The sequence below is a fragment of the Gigantopelta aegis genome, chromosome 6 (assembly GCF_016097555.1).
Source record: "Gigantopelta aegis isolate Gae_Host chromosome 6, Gae_host_genome, whole genome shotgun sequence".
Classification (NCBI taxonomy): Eukaryota; Metazoa; Mollusca; class Gastropoda; order Neomphalida; family Peltospiridae; genus Gigantopelta; species Gigantopelta aegis.
Window position 1 is genome coordinate 17,089,566 of NC_054704.1, and position 22,743 is coordinate 17,112,308.

The window sequence follows — 22,743 nt, forward strand, 5'->3', positions numbered from 1 at the left end:
CACCTATCTCCACTATTTCGAAATGCACACTTTTTTCCACAAAACCCTCACAAAAAACCCAACAAAAACCCCCACAATCGACCAGTCTGCACAGTGAACATCAAAGGAAACAAGCCGCGTTGTGTGTACGAAAAAGCAACTGACGAAAAACGTCAGTAGCTTACGACAGTTAGCCTATTTTCTGTTTAAGTTCCGGTAATCCCAACAATCGATTGTTTCAAATGTCGATTCTTTATTTCTTGGTATATGTCAGTAAGCCAGACAGAAATTGTTCTTAAATAAAATGGCGACGCTATATTTAGACTAGAGGAACATTTTAAGTCTTATCGGGCGAAACAATTGAGGGAAGTGATTATTTGCTCCCCTAACTTTATTTAAGATATTACAATAGTAATACCATATAAATTCACATGCTAAAGGGAGCTAAAATCAATCTCCTTGAACTAATCTCAGAAGAGTGATGGCGAGCAAGAGCGATCGCTCCCGTAAACGTGACAGAACCTAGTTTTTAAACACTACGGCATATTTTTCACTATCAGAATCGTTTTTAGTCATTGAAATCAGACATTGCTTGGATTTTATTGTTTAGATTATCCATTTCCGTACATTCGAAATGTTTTTGGTGATACAGCTGTATCTAATACCACAAAATCCTTTTGTCATATTTGTAAAAAAAAGCACATACCTCTGAGAAGTAACAATTATGGAGACGAGTTGTAGTCAGCTTTTCACAACTGCCTCCCCCCAGAGATGAAGCAAAACCTCAAATTCGGGCAAAAATGATAGAGATATTCGGGAAAAATGTGCTAACCCGAGACCTTTTTACCATACATTTCCATCATTCTACCCGCAAAATTAGTTGTAATCCATGTAAAAATGCGTAGTAATTCGTTTACAACCCTATATATAGAGCTATTTGGTAGCAATGCTAATATGATTAAATAAAAAATTTCAAAATCGGGCAATTTCGTTTAATTCGGGCAAAAGCCAGCCTGCCCACCTCCCCCAACACATATGGGAGCACGTACGCCTAGGTCTGCGACTTTAAACGACGAAGTCAGGTTAATGTAGCATAAACCTTCAAGAGCGATAACTATTGATGATAGAGTCATAGTTCAGTGGTAGATCGTTCGCCTAAAATGCGATGGATCGTAGGCTCCATTATCCAAGTCGAACTCCCCCTCCCATCACAAGCAGCGCCCCCTCCCATCTGCCCCGTGTTCAGCGATAGCGAGAGACACTAACGTTCCCAAACCATTCGACTGGTCCCTAATGTGGTAATTTGGTTTAACGTGAAGGCATACACCAGTCTAGTGAACGTTTTTTTGTGTGCTCTGTCTGGCTGAGCCCAGCCCTGGTGTATTAAAAACAGTCGTGGCCGTCTTCCTGTTTGCGGGGAAGTTCAAATAAAAATACTTCCTGTCTGTGGGGAAGTGCATATAAAAGACTCATTCACTTATTCAGTCTAATCGGTAGATTAAACCATCAGACTTTAGGCATGATGTAGACGGTGATAAAACATATAATGTTCGTGCTTATATCCAATTGAGGTTGAATTAAGGCGCACACCTCAGCTACCTGGACTTTCTGCACAGGAATGGGAGTGGTAAGTGAAAACAAAGTCAGTACAGCGGCCTTAATCTACCCACTGAGCGGTTAAAACTTGCTCTGGATGGGATCCGGTACCGGGGTGCGAACCCAAGTTTTCCTGCCTTAAGTCGAGAGGTTTAACCATTACACACCAGAAACAAGCCAGTGGGTCGATACTATAAACTATCACACATCGCATTACAGAGTCACATTCTTTTTGTCATACTGACAAGTACCAGTAGATAGAAAGAAATGTTTTATTTAACGACGCACTCAACACATTTTATTTACGGTTATATGGCAACAGACATATGGTTAAGGACCACACAGATTTGAAGAGGAAACCCGCTGTCGCCACTACATGGGCTACTCTTTCCGATTAGCAGCAAGGGATCTTTTATTTGCGCTTCCCACAGGCAGGATAGCACAAACCATGGCGTTTGTTGAACCAGTTATGGATCACTGGTCGGTGCAAGTGGTTTACACCTACCCAATGAGCCTTGCGGAGCACTCACTCAGGGTTCGAAGTCGGTATCTTGATTAAAAAGTCCATGCCTCGACTGGGATCCGAATCCAGTACCTACCAGCCTGTAGACCGATGGCCTAACCACGACGCCACCGAGGCCGGTATACCAGTAGGTAGAGTGAAATTAATGTCAAGGACGTTAGTTCATGAGGAGTGTGTGAAGAAATCGTTCTTACGACAAACAAGATCATTCTGGTATAAGCGTACACGACGGGTGGTGGGGTGGTTGGTGGTGGAGTGGGGCAGGTGATGGTGGTAGTTAGGGGTGGGGGCCTATGTGGAGAGTGGTCGGGGTGGGGGTGGGGGGGGGGCAAAACATCAAATTCGGGTAAAAATGATAGAGATATTCTAGGAAAGAGTTAGACCGTTTTACCATGTATTTCCATCATTCTTCCCACAAAATTAGTTGTAATACATGTAAAAAAAAAGTGTAATGATTCATTTGCAACACCGTATAGTTGAACATTTAGTAGTAATGTTAATATGAATAAATTTTGTTATCCAGATTCGAACATCTTCATTTAATTCGGACAAAACCAGCCTGCCCCCTACAAAAATGGAAGCCTGCACGCTTATTCATACTGGCACCATGACACATCATTCTAATAAAGAAAAAAACCCCATTCCAAACATTTGCATATTCACTCACTCACTAATCACTCACTAACTCATACTCTCATACGCATACTCACATACGGACGCACATCACATACACATACCCTCATAAAGTAATTTCTGAAAAATATCTCCAACATTCATAAATCAGTGAAAGCATTCATAATACTTAACAACAGAATAAATGTGTCTTAGTGTATACCTTGTGTGTTTTGTCTGATAAACACAGAGATTCGAAATTCCAGTGATATATAAAGTTCTAGACTATTACTTGAGCAGGGCTCGAAATTAAGAATTTCTTACCTACGGCTATTTTTTAAATGTTTTAGCCGTAGGCAAATGGCTCACCGACGGCAAATATCGACCTGCTCACGACAAATTTAAACCAGTAAATTTGGCAACAAATATAAAAATCAAGAAAGAGTCCCTTCAACCGATGCCAGTAAGTGTTATCCATCGGCAAAACACTGCCTTTGGTGATGCCAATGTGCAGACGCGTGTGCAGGCGAGTTTAGAGTCAATCCCCCTCTGCTCCAAGCAAATTTAATTTTTAAAATATATTTTCTGCGGGAGCATTACCCAAACCCGTAAAAACATCTTTCGCTACAGTCTAAACCCCATGTACAATTTGCAACCACACGCCTGGATATGTATGTCGTTCCTTGATGAATAATAGCATGTTACTGACCGAGATTGAGCGACGTGGAGAATTCCCCTCCGCGGTATCTGTCGACGTACACCGCCATGTTTGTACCGGCGGGCTCTCTAACCACGAGTAGGTTCTCAACCACCACTAGGTCAACGGGTGCATGTTACCAGTCATATTGGTGGGCTGTTCAGTCGGCAACCTGCAATGTATAGAGAATATAACACTATAGTGCATGTTACCAGTCATACTTGGTGGGCTGTTCTGTCGGCAACCTGCAATGTATAGAGAATATAACACTACAGTGCATGTTACCAGTCATACTTGGTGGGCTGTTCAGTCGGCAACCTGCAATGTATAGAGAATATAACACTACAGTGCTTGTTACCAGTCATACTTGGTGGGCTGTTCAGTCGGCAACCTGCAATATATAGAGAATATAACACTACAGTGCTTGTTACCAGTCATAGTTGTGGGCTGTTCAGTCGGCAACCTGCAATGTATAGAGAATATAACACTACAGTGCTTGTTACCAGTCATATTGGTGGGCTGTTCTGTCGGCAACCTGCAATGTATAGAGAATATAACACTACAGTGCTTGTTACCAGTCATACTTGGTGGGCTGTTCTGTCGGCAACCTGCAATGTATAGAGAATATAACACTACAGTGCTTGTTACCAGTCATACTTGGTGGGCTGTTCAACCTGCAATGTATAGAGAATATAACACTACAGTGCTTGTTACCAGTCATACTTGGTGGGCTGTTCAACCTGCAATGTATAGAATATTTTAAATATTAGACTACAATGATTCTTCAGTCGACGACTTTCAGTTTACACAATATACAATAAACTATAAAACAGTATGAACAGCGAGTCCCGTAAGGCACCACACCATCATTCAGGTCCGTAGCCAGGATTCTGAGAAGGTGGTGTGTGTGTGTGTGTGTGTGTGTGTGTGTGTGTGTGTGTGTGTGTGTGTGTGTGTGTGTCGTTTAGGCTTATGGTGAGGCAATTGCAATTTTGCGTTGACAAATATTGAAAAAAAAAGGTTACGACCCCCCCCCCCCCCATTGTTTACGGGCCTGTCGTTTGTGGTGTCGTTACTTGCTGTAGCAACTGAATATAGACCGGTTTAGGAATTGTTCTTCATGAAGAAGGTAATACAAAATTCTGATATGTCGTTACTTGCTGTAGCAACTGAATATAGACCGGTTTAGGAATTGTTCTTCATGAAGAAGGTAATACAAAATTCTGATATGTCGTTACTTGCTGTAGCAACTGAATATAGACCGGTTTAGGAATTGTTCTTCATGAAGAAGGTAATACAAAATTCTGATATGTCTTTTGAAATCCTTCTTCGATGATTACAAGAATGTTGATCTCGGTAGTATTTAAATAACCCATTGGTTTGAAGTTACCTGCTATATTTATTACTGATGACAACTGTGCAGGTGGTACACTGCCACTTGTATAACAGCAACACAAGGCGGTGCTCTGACATGAGGGTGGCTAACTGAAACGTTTTGTGATCGGCTCAAGTTGATTTGTTGCAAGCTTCTTGTCAAAGGAGAGCACGCCCTAGAAAATAGTAGTCACGTGACCCTCTCGATATTGTTGTATTTTTTTATTATTTAAAAAAAATAAAAAAATTCACCATTCCCTGTATTGTTGTATTTTTTATAGTATATAATCTAACAGAGAAGGGCGGGACGTAGCCCAGTGGTAAAGCGCTCGTTGATGCGCGGTCGGTTTAGGATCGATCCCCGTCGGTAGCCCTATTGGACTATTTCTTGTTCCAGCCAGTGTTCCACAAATGGTGTAACAAAGACCGTGGTATGTACTATCCTGTCTGTGGGATGGTGCATATAAAAGATCCCTTGCTGCTAATCGAAAAGAGTAGCCCATGAAGTGGTGACAGCGGGTTTACTCTCTTAATATCTACCGGCCTCGGTGGCATCGTGGTTAGGCCATCGGTCTACAGGCTGGTAGGTACTGTGTTCGGATCCCAGTCGAGGCATGGGATTTTTAATCCAGATACCGACTCCAAACCCTGAATGAGTGCTCCGCAAGGCTCAATGGGTAGGTGTAAACCACTTGTACCGACCAGTGATCCATAACTGGTTCAACAAAGGCCATGGTTTGTGCTATCCTGCCTGTGGGAAGTGCAAATAAAAGATCCCTTGCTGCCTGTCGTAAAAGAGTAGCCTATGTGGCGACAGCGGGTTTCCTCTAAAAAACAGTGTCAGAATGACCACATGTTTGACGTCCAATAGCCGATGATAACATAAAAAATCAATGTGCTCTAGTGGCGTCGTTAAATAAAATAAACTTTACTTTACTCTTAATATCTGTGTGATCCTTAACCATATATCTGACGCCATATAACCGTAAATAAAATGTGTTGAGTGCGTCGTAATATAAAACATTTCCTTCCTTCCCTAAAATGAGTAGTCACGTGACCCTCTCGATATTGTTGTATTTATAAAAATTATTATTAAAAAAAAAAATTATTCACCATCCCTGTATTGTATTTTTTATAGTATATAATCTAACAGAGACATTGTATTGAACTGCGTGGAGTAATTAATGGTGATGTGCACCCGTATGGGTGACTAGAGTACTCTGAGCGTTGAGGGGCGGGGTCTGACTCAGTCGGTAGAACGCTCATCTGAGGTGCTTGGATCAATGTGCTCTAGTGGTGTCGTTAAACAAAACAAACTTTAACTGAGGTTCTTGTGTCCTAAGATCAAACTGACTGATGCATGAAAGTCCGTGGTATGTGTTGTCTTGTATGTGGTAAAATACATATAAAAGATCCCTTGCTGCTAATAAAAACATGTAGCGGGTTTCCTTGAATACTATATGTCCCAATTATCAAATCCAATAGCTGATTGTTAATACATTAATGTGATCTAGTGTTGTCGCTAAACAACACAAACTTTACCGTCTGATAACTCCATTTCAACGTAACTCCCAAATACAATACATATACGGGGGGTGATGCAGGGGCGCAGTTCAAAATCAGCACCTCCAGTATTCAGGAATGGGTGCAACGTTTAAAAAACGCGCCTCTGGTGTTGAAGAGTACACTTACGAGTATTATCTATGTGGTAATGTTCCATTGAAATATCAAGTCGAGCAAGATAATACATGTTTTCGACAACAACAACAAAAAAAAGAAAAAAAAGAAAGAGAGAAAATAATGCACTATTGTATTCATCAGCGTCCTCCCTGTGGATTGGTGCCTGCATTTAATATGCTTATAATAGAACAGCTAAAGAAAGGACTGTATTTCTACTTATGCAAAAGGTACATTAAAAAGAAAATTAAATTAACATATATTTTTCTTGTTAATTCCTGTCACACATTTTTGACGCCACTACCCAGTGCCCAAATAATCGATAGAAAATACTGTCGTTGCACAATGACGGACTGTCAGTAATAACTACTGAACTGTCAGTAATAACTACTGACAGCAAACATGATTATACCGCTTTACTGAAATTGTAGTCATTCATTTCATTTCAACTTATTTTCGTCCTTATATCCAACTAAAGTTCAAGCACGCTGTCCTGGGCACACGCCTCAGCTATCTGGGCTGTCTGTCCAGGACAGTGGGTTAGTGGTTAGTTTGTTAGTGGTTAGTGAGAGAGAAGAGGGTGTAGTGGCCTTATGCCCCCTTCAAATACACGGATTTTTCTTACGAGTCCTTACGGATCGCACAAATTCACGGATCCTTACGATTTGGCACTTTTACAACCTTTTAGATCTGCGTTCAAAATTTTATGTCGAAATTACTTCTATTTTTTAATATTATTAAATAGTCCGATCCTCTCTTCTTTCTCTTATTTAATTTTGGACTGTCCTTCTAAAATGCTCCAAATTATATAAATATTCGGCCGAGCAGTCAATTCTTTTTTATTTTTGGCTTGTAACCTTTTTCTTTTTTTTCTTTAATCCATTAACTTTTTTACTAATTGCTATTTTCAAAATTCTGCCCATTTTCAAGCCCCCCCCCCCCCCCCCCCCCCTCCATCCCGAGTCAGGCCACCGATCTTATCGGAGGTCGGACTCGGGATGGGCGTGTTCGAAACCCTAGTGGTATATGGGCACGTTAAACTAGTTATCATCATCATCAACTTTTACAACCGATTTAAGAGTTGTTACAAGTTATTACGAGCTATTTACGGTTTATTACGGATTATTACGAGTTATTACGATGCATTTACGGCAAAATTCCACGATTTGTTACGAGTTGTCACGGATAACTACGAGCAACTTACGGGCATTTTACGAGCTTTTTACGGATTGTTACGAGTATATTACGGAATGTTACTATTCATCGAAGCTTTTACGTGTTAGTTACGACCTGTTTACGTGTTGTTACGAATAGTTTCGAGTTAGTTACGAGTATTTACGAGTCCTTACGATTTTTTGCCAAAAAATATATGAATCCTGCAAATCTCAATGTATCATCATTCGACAACTGACATCCAGAGAGACAACATGGCATATGAGAGAATTTCTACAATTGCTCCTTCAACTAGCCAGGAGACTTCTTGTTGACTGCCTTCCTATATGCAGCCATGCTTGTAGATATTGTAGAGTAGATATGCAGAGATGTGACTTCTATGACTTCTTGATAACAACTGAAAATGAAGTGTTCGATTTTGCAGCTTTTATACCTTTCCCCAAATCGTAAACAATACGTAAGAATACGTAAAGTATACGTATCTATTCGTAAAGTACTCGTAACTACACGTAAAGTGCTCGTAATAACTCTATATTTAAAATAACGACCTGAATGAAATCGTAAAGAACACGTAAGCACTCGTAATAATCCGTAAATAATCAGTAAATAAATCGTAAACTAACCGTAACAAATCGTACCAAAAATTGTTACGAGTCATTTACGGATTCTTGCAAGGAGTTTACGGATGGTTACGTGTTGTTGCGAGCGGTTTACGATACTTACGGATTGTTACGAGTTATTTACAGAAAAATCAATCCGTGGACAATCGTAACAAGATTTTTGACATGTCAAAAAAATTGCCTCTCCTTTCACGGATCCTTAAGAGTGTCTGCGAGTTGTTGCGAGTTGTGACGAGTTATTTACGGATACCAGCGAGTTATTTACGGATGCTTGCGATTGACTACGAGTTGGCGATCCGTAAGGACTCGTAAGAAAAATCCGTGTATGTGAAGGGGGTATTACGCCTACCCATTGAGCCTTTAAGAACTCGCTCTGGGTGGGAGACGGTACCGGGCTGCGAACCCTGTACCTACCAGCTTGTAGTCCGATGGCTTAACCACTGCGCCACCGAGGCCGGTAAATTGTAGTCATGGCATGTTTTCAGTTTAGTAAATGTCGGTAAGGGTTATAACAGTTTTACAACTGGGTGAAAGATCCGCAGAGTGTCATATCATAAACATGTAGATTTTATAAACACAATGTACAATGAATCTATATTACGGTTGGAAGTGCTCCAAAATTAAACAAAGTGTTTTAAGTTGGAGACCAGTACAAAATTCACCACCACCATCACAATCACCGATTATTGATGCGTCTCAACTTGCTCCCGGTATGTTCTATCGTGTGTGGAATGATGCATATAAAATATCCCTTGCTACAAATGGAAAAAAAACTGTATCGGGTTTTCTCTGTAAGACTTTATATATTATAAGAATTTTCAAATGTATGACATTTAGGTTTGATTAATAAATCAATGTGCTCCAGAAGTGTCGTTAACCCCTCCAAATAAAACAAGACATACCCCCCAAAAAAAATCCCAATAAACAAACAACAATAAACAACTTGCTTCCCCCCTCAGCTGCCCCGCCCCGCAGACCTGTAATTTTATGTGTGTGTGTGTGCTTTGTTTTTTTTTGCGATTCACGTATGTCTGTTTTATGCGCCAAAACCTGTTATTATATTTTAAAAAGAAATAACTGGTTTTTATATGGTTAATTCATGTCATATATATGTATATATTTCAACACTTTTATGTCTTCTGTGTATTTTATTATAATATATATTTATTTTAATAGGTTTTCCGTTTTAGTCTCTCGTAATTCCATAATGAGTGGCCTCTTTATTTTATTAAGAATGTTTATGTATTTATGTAATATTGTGGGTGAGAAACCTTATCGCACTACCAACATACCTGGGTGGCTTCCGTGATACTAACACCTGTTTTCTAATTATGATTATACCACAGACACAAACAACTATAAGAAGAGGCAGCGAACACAGCATACTTGTCTTGACAGATAAGTCAACAAACGCCAACATAACCCGGAGACGATCGGAGGTTCTCCCAGTTTCAAACCTATACCTAAAAGTATGTGCTCAATATCTTTTCCCCTGGCAGGTAACATAATCGAGCTTTTCAACAGAGGATTAGGACAGCGTGTTGCTAATAATCCGAATCTATACAGAGTGTCTCGCATACCACGCTGTTATCTATATTGCCTAGTTTTATTTGTAGGAGATAATACTGGCGATTATATTGTCGGTATACAAATTGCACAATTCTGGTGGTTCTGTAACCTTTGACCTGAGCCGTCGGAGCCAAGAATGGGGATGCTAGGATCATAAAACCACCGCAATATTAAAACCAGAAACGTATCCCTAAATGCACTTCTTAGTATCGTTTCAAACTGTAGCACGAGCGTGTATCACAGACCACCTTCGCAAAATAGTTTACCATAATATCTAACATTATTAAATTTTACAGATGTGGATGGTATATTTAGTCTACATGATTACATAATAAAGTATACTCGAGACAGCAGCCGTATTTTGATCATTCGAATGGCTAAACAAACTGAATATACGGCTGGTACATTCTTCTCCCCTTTTGTTGTGTGTGTCATTACATGAAATGTGGACACAGCGGTTTTCAGTCTAAAAAAAAAAAAAAAAAAAAAAAATTCCGTTCGATTTGTTTTAGGAATAAAAAATCTAATTTATAGCTCAAATAGACGTAAAATATTTATTCATTATTGTAATAATCTCCTGGAGGTTTGTCATTTGAATAAAAGATTCTCTAGAGCAAAAATTTCCTTGTTCTGAACAAAACTCTCCGGAAGACAAAAGGTGCTAAAACTAACGAGTCATCAATCGTGTCATGAGCGTCGGAGGCGAGATGAGAGGCGGTGCACACTGCCCTCTCCCAAATCCGACGATTATGCATTGGCTCCCTAGTTAAAAGGCGAGGTAATATATACTCGCGAAAACAGTCCCTGTGTTTACTTAAAATCTGGTCATGAAAAAGTCAGAAAATAATTATGCATTCATTCCCTTCGATATCCCAAAGATGTTCTGTCATTTGCTCGTGCTATTCACGCATTATGCGCACAGTTTGCGCATTTCGGGTCACGTGTTCCTGTTTGATGACATTTTTCTCATTATTGGACTACAAAACTATTTATTGTATGGCTTCTCATCGCTCTTTTGTTGGTATTTAATTGTTACGCCTCAGAAAAGTAACGTCTTCGAGTAATTGGTATGCTTGAAGTTGGACTTGCACAAAACATTTTGGCTAGACATTGTGGTGTCCATCAATATTCATCTAACACCACACAGTGTCTGTGAAGATTCTATCAAAAGTTAGAAGTACTAGAAATATATATTCTGTATTTAGGAATCCTATGTGTGACGTCACGTTTGCAAAAGACCTCTATCAGGCTAGTACATGGAATCATTGGGAAATAACATCCAAAAACATCCTGATTCTCCAAAACATCACTGAGTTAAGGCCGATTAGTGGAAGAACTGTACGTAACCGTTTACGAAATCATAAAATACGACCAAGGCTCCGTTTTACGAAACGATCTTAGCGCTAAGATCACCTTAATGCACAACTACCTCAAGTCATGCACTTAAGGTGATCTTAGCGCTGAGATCGCTTCGTAAAGCGAGGCACAGGACTGTTCTGCAGTACGTAGTCCTGTTACAACGTCATAGATGTCGCCCCAAGCATGACGTAGACTACACTTTAGGTTCAGAAGTCCAGACTAGACCACTGCATTTTTAACAGATAAATAATATATGTATGGCAAACTAAACGTTTTGATTTATAAAAAATATATATAAGTATTACCGAGATTTTAATTACGTACGTGAACTTTTTCCTTGAGTGTATATAACTTTGATATGTAAGATATTTTTTAACCATTTGGGTAATATATATTGGGAATAACTTGTTACTGTCTTAAGATATCGGCTTTATCCTGCGATGGTTAGAATGGCGAATGCAGCGAGGCTCTGCCAGCGAGGCTCTGCCGAGCTGCATTCGCCATTCTAACCTTCGCAGGATAAAGCCGATATCTTAAGACAATAACCAGTTATTTCTTTTATCCAGCAATCCTGCAGGGATATTCGGAAAATCGTTATTTATTCCAGTTTTGTGTACGTAAATTGAGTATTGTCAACCTAGCAAGGCTTTGCCGTATGACGTCATACAAGATAAATGACGTCATTATTTGTAAGACACTAGCTACATTCTGTCACATTAGAAAAACGTTTATAAACTCTAATTCATAAATAAATATACAAGTTTTGTATTGTTATCGCAAAACTAAAAGTTATTTGTATTTACTGTACTTCAACAAATGATTTAAAGAGTATGTTTATTGAAAATCTACTCTGAAATACTCGAGTCGAGTCGGGCTTATGTCACGTGACCTAATTTTTTGGTCAGTGACCAAAAATATAGAAGTTTATCTAGTCATCATATCTTGCCAATGTATACAGTGATTGCTGGATATATATATATATATATATATATATATATATATATATATATATATATATATATCTATATATCTATATCTATATATCTATCTATATCGCTCATCTATCTCTCTATCTCTCTCTCTCTCTCTCTCTCTCTCTCTCTCTCTATCTCTCTCTCTCTCTCTCTCTCTCTCTCTCTCTCTCTCTCTCTCTCTCTATATATATATATATATATATATATATATATATATATATATATTATTGGATGTCAACCATTTGATAATTTTGACATATAGTCTTAGAGAGGAAACCCGCTACATTTTTCAATTAATAGCAAGGGATATTTTTTATGCACAATCCAACAGACAGGTTAGCGCTGCCTTTGATATACCAATCGTGGTAAACTGCCTAGAAAGAAAAATAGCCCGATGGGCCCACTGACGAGGATCGATCATAGGTCGACCGCGCATCAAACGAGTCACTGTATATAGTGACACTAATAATCTAAACACATTAAAAAAGAATTAAATTGTAATTTTAGTTTTTAAACGGCCTTATTAGTAGAAAACATCTTACAATGAAGCCTTTACCATAGTTTGACACCCAATAGCCGATTTATTTTTCGTGCTTTGGGTGTCGTTAAACATCTATTCTATTCATTCTTACAATGGCAGCAAACTCATGACAGTCCCTTTTAAAACAAAAATACTACTACTACTACTACTACTACTACTACTACTACTACTACTACTACTACTACTACTACTACTACTACTAATAATAATCATAATCATAATCATAATAAAATATTGCTAGATTTTTATCAAATGGTCTCATTTTCTTTTCTTATTATTGTGAAAAATTAAATTTGAATTAACATGTAGATGGACGAAACTCGAGAGACAATTATTCGTACCATTTTCTAAACGACTTCATATAATAAAGGACAACTATAGTGGAGAATAAGTCATTCCATTTATACTATATTTTCCCTTTATTTCATGTCGTGAACGTGGATGGAATAATCGCTCTACTTCACTAGATAATAAGAATTCAGGCCGTTTGACCAAAACATCATTCTTTCCTAAAATAAACAGAAAGACATACTCAAAGTAATTTTTGCTTTCCCAAAAGATTCAAAATAGATTAAAACCCATCCCATATTACATTCTGATTATATTGACAGCAATTTAATCCCGACAAATTTCGCTCAGAGCAAGGTATCTTGAATCTTGATGAGCTAAACGGAAACCAGAATGAAATCAGTGAGAGATCTAGACGCCAGGCATTTGTTAACAGTTCTGTATTGACAAATTGTCTGTTTTCCAGCATGTAACAGTACTGAAACCAAATCTCTTTTTAATTTCGCTAAAGAAACTGCATAACTCCGATCTACAGTATGGATTCCGTGAATTTCTTCTGTTTTCTCAACCCGCCACCCTCCCCCTAACCCCCAAAAAGAAAAACAACCAAAATCAAAAATCAAAAACAGCAACAACAACAACAAAAAATAGAGAAAAGAAAGCCGCCACAACCAAACTAACAAACCCAGAGACACAAAAAAACACCCCACACTACAAATCTACGAATCTACAAATGGATGAATTGTATACCGATACTATGTATATATAGTACTTAATAAAATTAAGGACTCACTGCAAATGATCACAGATATATTTTTAAACATTTGAAAAAATTAAAAATGTTACATATTTTTCATTTTTATTATTTCAAGCTTATATCCAATGAAGGTTCAAACACGTTGTCCTGGGCACACACCTCAGCTATTTGGGTTGTCTGTCCAGGACACGGGTTAATGTTTAGTTATTAGACGTTAGTAATTGATTTTATAACTCTTGTAATAAACTATATTAGTTGTTACTGCAGTATTTTTATGAGATTACAGTTATTGGATCAAGGTTATCTTCCTTGAGCTTATTCTTAACTCATCCATTGGGCTATTTCTCGCTCCAGCCAGTGCACTACAACTGGTACATCAAAGACCGTGGTATGTGCTATCCTGTCTATGGGATGGTGCATATAAAAGATCCCTTACTGCTAATCGAAAAGAGTAGCCTATGAAGTGGCGACAGCGGGTTTCCTCCCTCAATATCTGTGTGGTCCTTAACCATATGTCCGACGCCATATAACCGTAAATAAAATGTGCTGAGTGCGTCGTTAAATAAACAATTTCCTTCCTTTCTTAACTTATTTCTCCTCTATTTCCCATTGATCAAAAAACAAACAATAAATAAAATGTTTTTAACGACACTCTTGCACAAACAAAAACATCGGCTATTTAAATGAGAAAGAAAATTATATGAATTAATGTTTATCCATTAAACTATATTTGTTAATCTAGTGGCCTGAAAAATATTATTAGTTTTCATTTTCGGTTTTCACCTCACCTATTTTATTAACAAGTTTAAAGTCGCTAGTTTGATGCACATGTTGAAGCATTTTGATTAGACGCCGAAAAGTCTAAAATATTTTCATCTTTGACCTTTCCCCCAAATAGTAATTTTTTCTCATAAATAGCAAAACTCAATTGTCATTTGTAATTTTATGACGTTTATTAAGGTGATCACGTTATAGGACTAAATTACCTAAAATACAACGTATATATATGTGGTAAATACACACACATAGAGACACTTATGAGATTTTGAAAACTTCATGAAAATGCGTTTATTTTAAGCAAATCGAAATGATTCCTTCACATTTTATTACTCAACGCATAATTTTAAAAACCATCAGTGCATGAATGTAACATTACTTTCATGATTTTTCGTATTAAAATAATTACACTCCACCAAAAACTGAACACTCAATTACAACAGTGACCGTAAACCGTTCACAGGAAAAAATAAACAGAATGAATTTTAACAGCAACTTATGACAAAATTATTCGGTTTCTTGAGGCACATAATCAATGTGTTTCGATCGCTGCTCCCTGTGTTCTTGTGCAATATAAAATCACTAATATTCCGTTCACTCTCATAAAGATCCCGCTTTAGTAAGTGTGAACTCGGCCGGTAAATTCAGCTTTCTTTCATGGATATTTCTTTATGATACGAACGAGTATGGGACGGCTTTGTTTGTTGACATGGTTACAATGAATACCAGCAAATAGCTCCCACTACCTTTATGACGTGTTAATAGAAACGAGGCTTGACGTGTGTATATTTGACAAAATATATGGAGCACAAAAATACTCTCTCGGATTTCCTTGTTAATCTGAATGATAAGACCATTAACACTTTTAAAATAGTATATCTGTACAAGGCAGAATCAAAAGATGTTTTGACAAGTTGGTGACAAAGTAAGGAACGGATAATAATGCTAGATTATATATATTAAAGAACAGATTTGTATACAGCTAAAAGGGGGTGACTAGGTTTTTAAAAGTCTGATATGTGTATTGTGGGTGAGGAAGTATCCTCATTATGCTAAAAAAAAAGAAGACGGGTAAACGTAAAATATTATAATTAAAAAATGGCATATGACGTTCCTGGTTGGAGACGAAATGGTGATATTGGTAGTTGTATCATCATACTATTCTGGAAACGGTGCCTTAGTAATTTAAACCTTTAGACTAAAACGGAGGTACCAAAAACACTATAGCTAAACTACTGTACATATTTATTGGGTATAATAACATAAGAATGTATGAATTTTCAAAAGTATAAAATTCAGCGTCTTTTATTTGATCTCATAACATAACACAGGGGCCGGAGACAGGAGAGGGAAGGAGGAGGGGGGGGGGGGGGGAGATGCTCTCATTTTCCCCTGCTACTGTGCTCAGAAAGCTAAGAATGCCGTATTTGAACAACTAAAATTCTAAATCTTCTCAAAGACGCTTGCCCCCCGAACCCCCCAACAGATTCAGACCTTTCGAGCCCTCAAACATCCATGTCCCAGGTCACCACACTGGCAGTGCACTCTCCCCACTTTCAAATACACTCGGCGGGCCCTGTAATAATAACTATAATGATACGTCAGTCATACTCCTAGGCTGGATCAAGTGACGTTATTGTCTGACGTTACTGTCTGCTCATTTGTTGTTTTGCTATACCACACGAGTCACATTTTGGTGTCATTTTTCTGTCCATTACAGTTTGATTTTACTTACTTTATCAGTCATAGACAACGAGTATAATTTTTAAAACAACATGATGCATATACAAACGTAGTTCAGAGGTTTGTTTTAGTTAGCCGGAGTGAATAAACTTCAAACCTGTAAGTTATAAATTACTTCCTGTGATAAGTACTTAGCTAAAATATGTATATTATATCTCGTCTAGATTCAACGACTAGCAAGGTATAATAATGTAAAGTTAGGGATCAGCGAAAATATGTACACTACATAAATTATGTTTACCAACCTAAAATAAAAATATATGACATTCCACAGCCTAATACAAAAAGGTGGAACTAAATTAATCTCTGTCAATGGTTTGCAAATCGGAGAGCGCGTAACAACTGGAAATATGTAGAGTTTAGCCCTTGTAATTACTTTATCAATACAAATAACCTATATGGAATGTGTTTCGCGGTCACGATATGCCTCCTTCACGAATGTTGATCGGTGATGAGTCAGCCACCCTCTATATTAAACAGATTCCGCCGAGCCTCAGCATATGCACGGACACGTATTGGAATCATAGTCTCTGCACGAGTTTCACAAACCATCACACGGGAAGATAACTAGAGACCAAAATATGGTCTGATGGGTCTACACCATATGTTTAAGTACATGAAGAGAGATTCATTAATGATGGTAGACATAATTAGACCACATGACCCCCTCGCGTCCACTATGACCATTTCTTGAATGGCGCTAAGTTACAAAAACGTTTTATAAATCACAAACCACAATGCAAAGATTCGCGATTTTTCTATTACTAAAACAATTTTCATTTTCATTTTTAATTTATTTTTGTACTTTTATCCAGTTAAGGTTCAAGCACGCTGTCCTTGTCACAGTCCTCAACTATCTAGCCTAGTCTGTCCAGGGCAAAAGGTTAATGAATGGTCAGAGGTCAGTGTTAGCGGTGTCAGCGGTTTGGTACTGCATATCAACAGGTAACCGTACTCGCACTGTGGGTGCAAGCTGATACTGGTATACGTACCTCCAAAACAAAATTAGACAAAAATACATTATTAATATTTAACACTGACTATGTTGTCTGTAAATCACACAATACTGACACAACAAACAGACCCATAGCTGAGTAAACGATGTGATATAATTACATATATAATACGTGAAATCGATGCCTAATACTCACCGTATGATAATGCCACAGTTTTTACATAATTTCACTTTTTACGCAGAGACATTTAAAACCCGGTATCCAAGCGTAAAAACAGTAGATTCTTAATCTGTGCTATCTCGTTCTACCCGGGTTGCCTAGCGCACCCAGCACACCCGACTTCAAACAAGCACTCTCAAATACAGCGATCGAACTGTTTTCATGACATATCTCCTTTATTCATCGCTATTCATGACCAACATGAAAATATGACCCAGCTTTTCAAAGGTGTAAACTAATTATTAAGTGAAGGCATTGATGTTCATTTGTCAGGACGTTTTGTGTGTGTAAGACCCGCTGCTATTTGTAGTTGTCAATGCCACCCTTGTTTATGAAAGAGAAGGGCTATTAAAAAACGTGCGACTTAACCACTCGACGCGGGAGCAGAAAGAAAACCGTTTGTATAACCAGGCTGGGTCAATACGCGAATCGATCGACATACAGAACTATAAAATATTTTTGACGGGTCTGTCAACTTGACGTTTTCTAAGTGTTATACAAATGTTAAAGTGACGGAAGATACCGAACTATGTCGAGAATATAATGAATAAAAACTTATCTTTTTTTTATTATAGGTTATTATTATTTTATTTTTGTCTGTCGACAAGATGTAGCCACAGGGTTGACCAGATGGTTGGGGTATGAGAGCCCCCCCCCCCCCAATCACACCCCTTTTGCCCCACCACCTTTTGTATTTACCAACCAGTCAGTGTTGGTTCCCCTCAACATAAAATCGTGGCTACCCTAATGGATGTAGCTCAGTGGTAAGCGGGGCGGGACGTAGCCCACTGGTAAAGCGCCTGCTTGATGCGCGGTCGGTTTGGGATCAACCCCCGCCGGTATACCTATTGGGCTATTTCTTGTTCCAGCCACGACTTGTATATCAAAGGCCGTGGTATGTGCTATCCTGTCTGTGGGCTGGTGCATATAAAATAGCTCTTGCAACTAATGGAAAAATATAGTAGGTTTCCTCGCTAAGACTATATCAAAATTACTAAATGTTTGACATCCAATAACCGATGATCAATATGTCAGTGTGCTCTAGTGGTGTCGTTAAACAAAACAAACTTTAACTCAGTGGTAAACACTTGACCTGGGCTCGGGGACTTCCCCTCTATAATCCATTGCCCCTCGACTGATATATAAAGCAGGCTCGTAGGAACCGGGAGAACCGGTCTCGGCGCTTATTGGTTAAGTCACGGGACTTAAGGCTGGTATATACTGGGTTCGCATCCTGGTACCGGCTTGCACCCAGAGTAAGTTTAAGACCACTACACCGACTTCTATCTCACTAACCACTAACACCTAAGTCACTGTCCTGGACAGACCGCTCACATTGTTGAGGTGTTTGCCAGGACAGCGTGCTTGAACCGTAATTATATATAAGCACGAAAATATGTATAACCAAACAACCAAACCGTGAGGGGGACGGGGATGCGGAGAGGTATGCCTTTAATTCGAGGACGAACATGTAAGTTTTTTGTGATACTCTATATATATGAGATTAAAAATATGACTTGTGTCGTCCACAAAAGATTGTGCCCCCTCTCCGGATACCATTCCTAAAGGCCTGTGAAGGCCGTTGTATGTACTGTCCTGTCTATAAGCATGTACATATAAAACAAACTATAACAATGTGCTGGGGTGACTACACAAAGATTTCCTTTCCTCTAAACAATGCAAGTCTATAACTTTTCATTTGTGTTGGAGACGTGAGTATAGATATGTGGAACAGTTGTTTAATAACATCAACACATTTTAATCTACGTCAGCTACACTGGTGTCGGGTGATCTAACTAAAATTAAAAGGTAAAGATGGTTTTGTTTAACATTTATTTATTAATCACTGAGTAGTGGATGTCAAACATTTTGTAATTCTAACATACAGTCTTAGAGGAAATCCGCTACATGTTCGTGTTAGGTCAAGTCAGGCCATAGGGTTTTACGTACATATTCAGAACAAGCTGTTATAGTGCACGCCTGTCATGTTCAGGACAGGAAAAGGGTTGGGTTGGTGGGAGAGGGGACCGCCCGCGCTGGCAAGTGCAAGGGATCACCAGCAGCCCGACCGGGGTCGGTTACGTGCGGGGGTAATTTCGTGTTAGCAGCAAGGCATCTTTTATATGCACTTTTCACAGACAGGACAGCACATACTATGACCTTTGATATACCAGTCATGAAACAGTGGTTGTGATGGTGATAAAAATCAATGACAGAATTGATCCACCAAGGGGGTTCGATCTTCCGACCAAAGCACTACAGGCGAGCAATCTAGCGACTGAGCCAAACCCCGCCCGTCTAACTAAAGAGATAAAACCTTAACTAAACTAACCAACTAATCAACTAACCAACTAATAAATTAACCAACTAGCTAAAAAATTTAAAAAAGAAATAGCGAGCTTCTTGGTATAGTGGATACGCTACTGGACTATCAAGATGACGACAGCGGTTCAAATCCCGTCAAACGTTCCTATTTCCCCGACGATTTCAATCCGTTTGAACCCTGTCTGTCAATTTCCTCGGACTCTAACTTCTGAGCTGTTCACACCTGTCTCAACTTCATCCACGGGTCCAGTCTCTGTGTACTTTCTGGCATCCTCATCTTCTATCGCTAATAAAGCTGGTTTGACACACGGCACTAACTAACTATACCAAAAGTAACCACTGAACACTCTGCGAAGTGGTCAGACTAACCCCACAGCTAAAGCTGATGGGAAATGGCAGATGTATGGAACGTATAGCCACAAGAGACAAGCACATATTACGGTTGGAGAGACAAGGACTGGGATGTGGAGGTGAACAGCCAAATAAGTTGAAAGATAGGAGTTGCCAGATCGGGAATTCAATGGAGAGATAGAAAGGAGATAGTGGGCTAAAAAAATAAATAATATAAAAATAAAAAGAATAATTAAAAAAATAAAATAAACAGAAAATGCCATTCAAATTCGAATACATTTTGTGCTGAATATTTGCTGACTTCACCATTGTTAAGGCAAAATAAAACTCACTCATGACACATCAAAGAAAGAGCATCAGTTATGCGTGTGTTGGACGTTTTATTATAAACTCTTGAAATAGTTTCCAAACACTCAAGTTTTTTTTGGTGTGATCTAATTGTTGCCATAACTTCTAATCAAAGCGAAATAAAATGCTCTGGCAGTTCGTTAAACAACTGTAGACGGCACATGAAGTTAATGATACCAAACTTTTGATGTTCCAACGATGTTTTTGGAAATCACAAAACTGGCAAATACTGCGCAAACACAATTTTAGACGAATGTTTAATCTTCGAATTAAGCCATACGACACCACTTTCCTTTTCGTAGGCTGAAAGGTTTGTTTTATGGTATTGGAAAAATACTACGTATGACAAATCGATGTTGCAGACAACATTTCACAGTGTAAAAGGTTATTACTGTGAGGGATATTATTGTTTGACATTTGGCATTTGATTTATTACCATGTATTTCTAACTAGGTGTAAATTACCGATTGAAAATCTATAAGACATCTAAATGAGTAAGCTCCACGCAATATTTTATTGAAAAAAAGAAAAAAAGTTGAAAACAAAATAAAAATTAAAAAAATAACAATAAAAATAAAAATTGTGTTTGAAAACAGACATTAGTTTTTGACTCCACAATTACGTTTTTTAAGATAATATTTTATAGTTGATCACCAATTATTTTATTTAATTCTGAGATTTTGGCGAATGAAACACATTTGCCTCTCATATCCCATCTAGTTATTTTTGTCAAAGGCATTTAGTGATTACAAGAAATAATAATTTTCACTGACTCGTACGAAGATTGTAATTTGGGACCAAAACTCCATAAAACTCAAATACAAAAAACCTACCCAAAACAAATAAAACAACAAGTCAAAACAACAGCGACAACAACATAAAAAACAACAAACAACAACAACAACAACAACAACAAGAACACCAACAACAACATCTTAGCAAAACAAAACAATAACACGAACAAGAACAAAAACATGGGGTTTTTGGGGGTCAAGGATGTTCCTCCCATTCAAGAAATGATTGTACAAGCTAGTTGGTTGAATTGGATTTTGGATGTTGATGTGTCAAAGTCTATGATCGACATAATCCTGTATGTTATTTAACGTTATACATTGTATTACTTTTATACTCTAATCTAACTGTAATCCACATCTAAATCACTGTACCTTAACGGCATCTGTGATGACACGCAGGCGTCAAACAATAATTAAGGTAGTAAATCCATTCCCGTACTTCATTTTTCACAGAAACCGTAAATTGAGTCAACGATTAACTGCAATCAGTCATAATATTTGTGCCAGAAGTACACAAACTTCCCCTTACGTCAATCTTAAATGACCTAATGGCTGAGAAAGCCATAAATATTACGTTTTAAAGACGTTTGAAAACGAAATGTTTGTTTTACAAACTATTACAACGTGAAAATATGTGCAAAGCATTTAGTAAATATATGGTGTCCCATAAAAGGTGTTTGAAAATATTTTCGAACCGTAATACAGCTCGAAATGAAGCCCACTCTGCGAAAACAATATATAATCATTACATGGGCGTTTTAAGCGTCAACACCAAAGAATGGACTTTTAATCCATTAAGTTCACCAATCTAATATTACAATAATTATTTTGCAATATGCATTCTATGGAGTCGAACAAAAAAGATAATTCTGTAAACTAAGACTCTCAAGCGAACTAGCAATGAGACTAGACGTGAATTCGTGCTCTCTCAACCTACCCCCCACCTGGGGGGATTGATGGCTAGCTATGGCTTGCTGTTGGAATACCGCGTCGCGTACACCGGGTCACGGGCAACCGTGACCTTGGTGTACGGGGACGCGGTTACAACCAAGAGGAAGAGGACAAGGAAGAAGAAACGTGCGCCAGGGACAGCTCAGGCGGGGACAAAGCTGGTGGCTCAACCGCCAGCGGCGGTCCCGTCTGCGTCGCTGCCCCCACCACGACCAATCCAGGCGGAGCGGAAGGAGACGACTCGTCAACCAACCGCACCGACTGTACAGAAGCGGAAAGAGGAGCAACTACCCAGTGCACCACGGCCTGCATCACCTGTTCGCGCCCGTCGCTCATCAGCGTCGAGACCCCCACCCACGGGGGACTCCGCGATGGCGACATTGGATGTTGGAGTTGCCAAGCGGAAGGCCGTGACCCCCCCGGGGGACCAACCAGCCAAGACGCGGCCTTCTGCTTCTTCCAGGGACCAATGGCAGCTCGCGAAGCAGAAGATCAAGAGTCAGTACGCCAAGTACGTGATCGGTGACGTCTCGGATCCCT

General features: G+C 38.7%; 1 protein-coding gene and 1 long non-coding RNA gene across 4 annotated transcripts in view; one reads left to right on the top strand and one right to left on the bottom strand.

Annotated features, from left to right (window-relative positions):
• Window positions 1-17,419, top strand: part of LOC121375808 — a 38,592-nt gene extending 21,173 nt beyond the window's left edge. The window contains exons 2-3 of the long non-coding RNA XR_005958357.1: window positions 9,598-9,720; window positions 17,075-17,419. This is a non-coding gene — a long non-coding RNA (uncharacterized LOC121375808). The remainder of the gene's footprint in view (window positions 1-9,597; window positions 9,721-17,074) is intronic.
• LOC121375807 overlaps window positions 1-17,533 on the bottom strand; it is a 49,539-nt gene extending 32,006 nt beyond the window's left edge. For all 3 annotated transcript variants that reach the window (XM_041503465.1, XM_041503464.1, XM_041503463.1), the window contains exons 1-2: window positions 17,411-17,533; window positions 3,420-3,579 (exon numbers count right to left, since the gene is read on the bottom strand). In XM_041503465.1, the coding sequence (XP_041359399.1) occupies window positions 3,420-3,477 (58 nt within the window). In that variant the 5' untranslated portion in view covers window positions 3,478-3,579; window positions 17,411-17,533. The remainder of the gene's footprint in view (window positions 1-3,419; window positions 3,580-17,410) is intronic.
• Window positions 17,534-22,743: the final 5,210 nt, after the last annotated feature.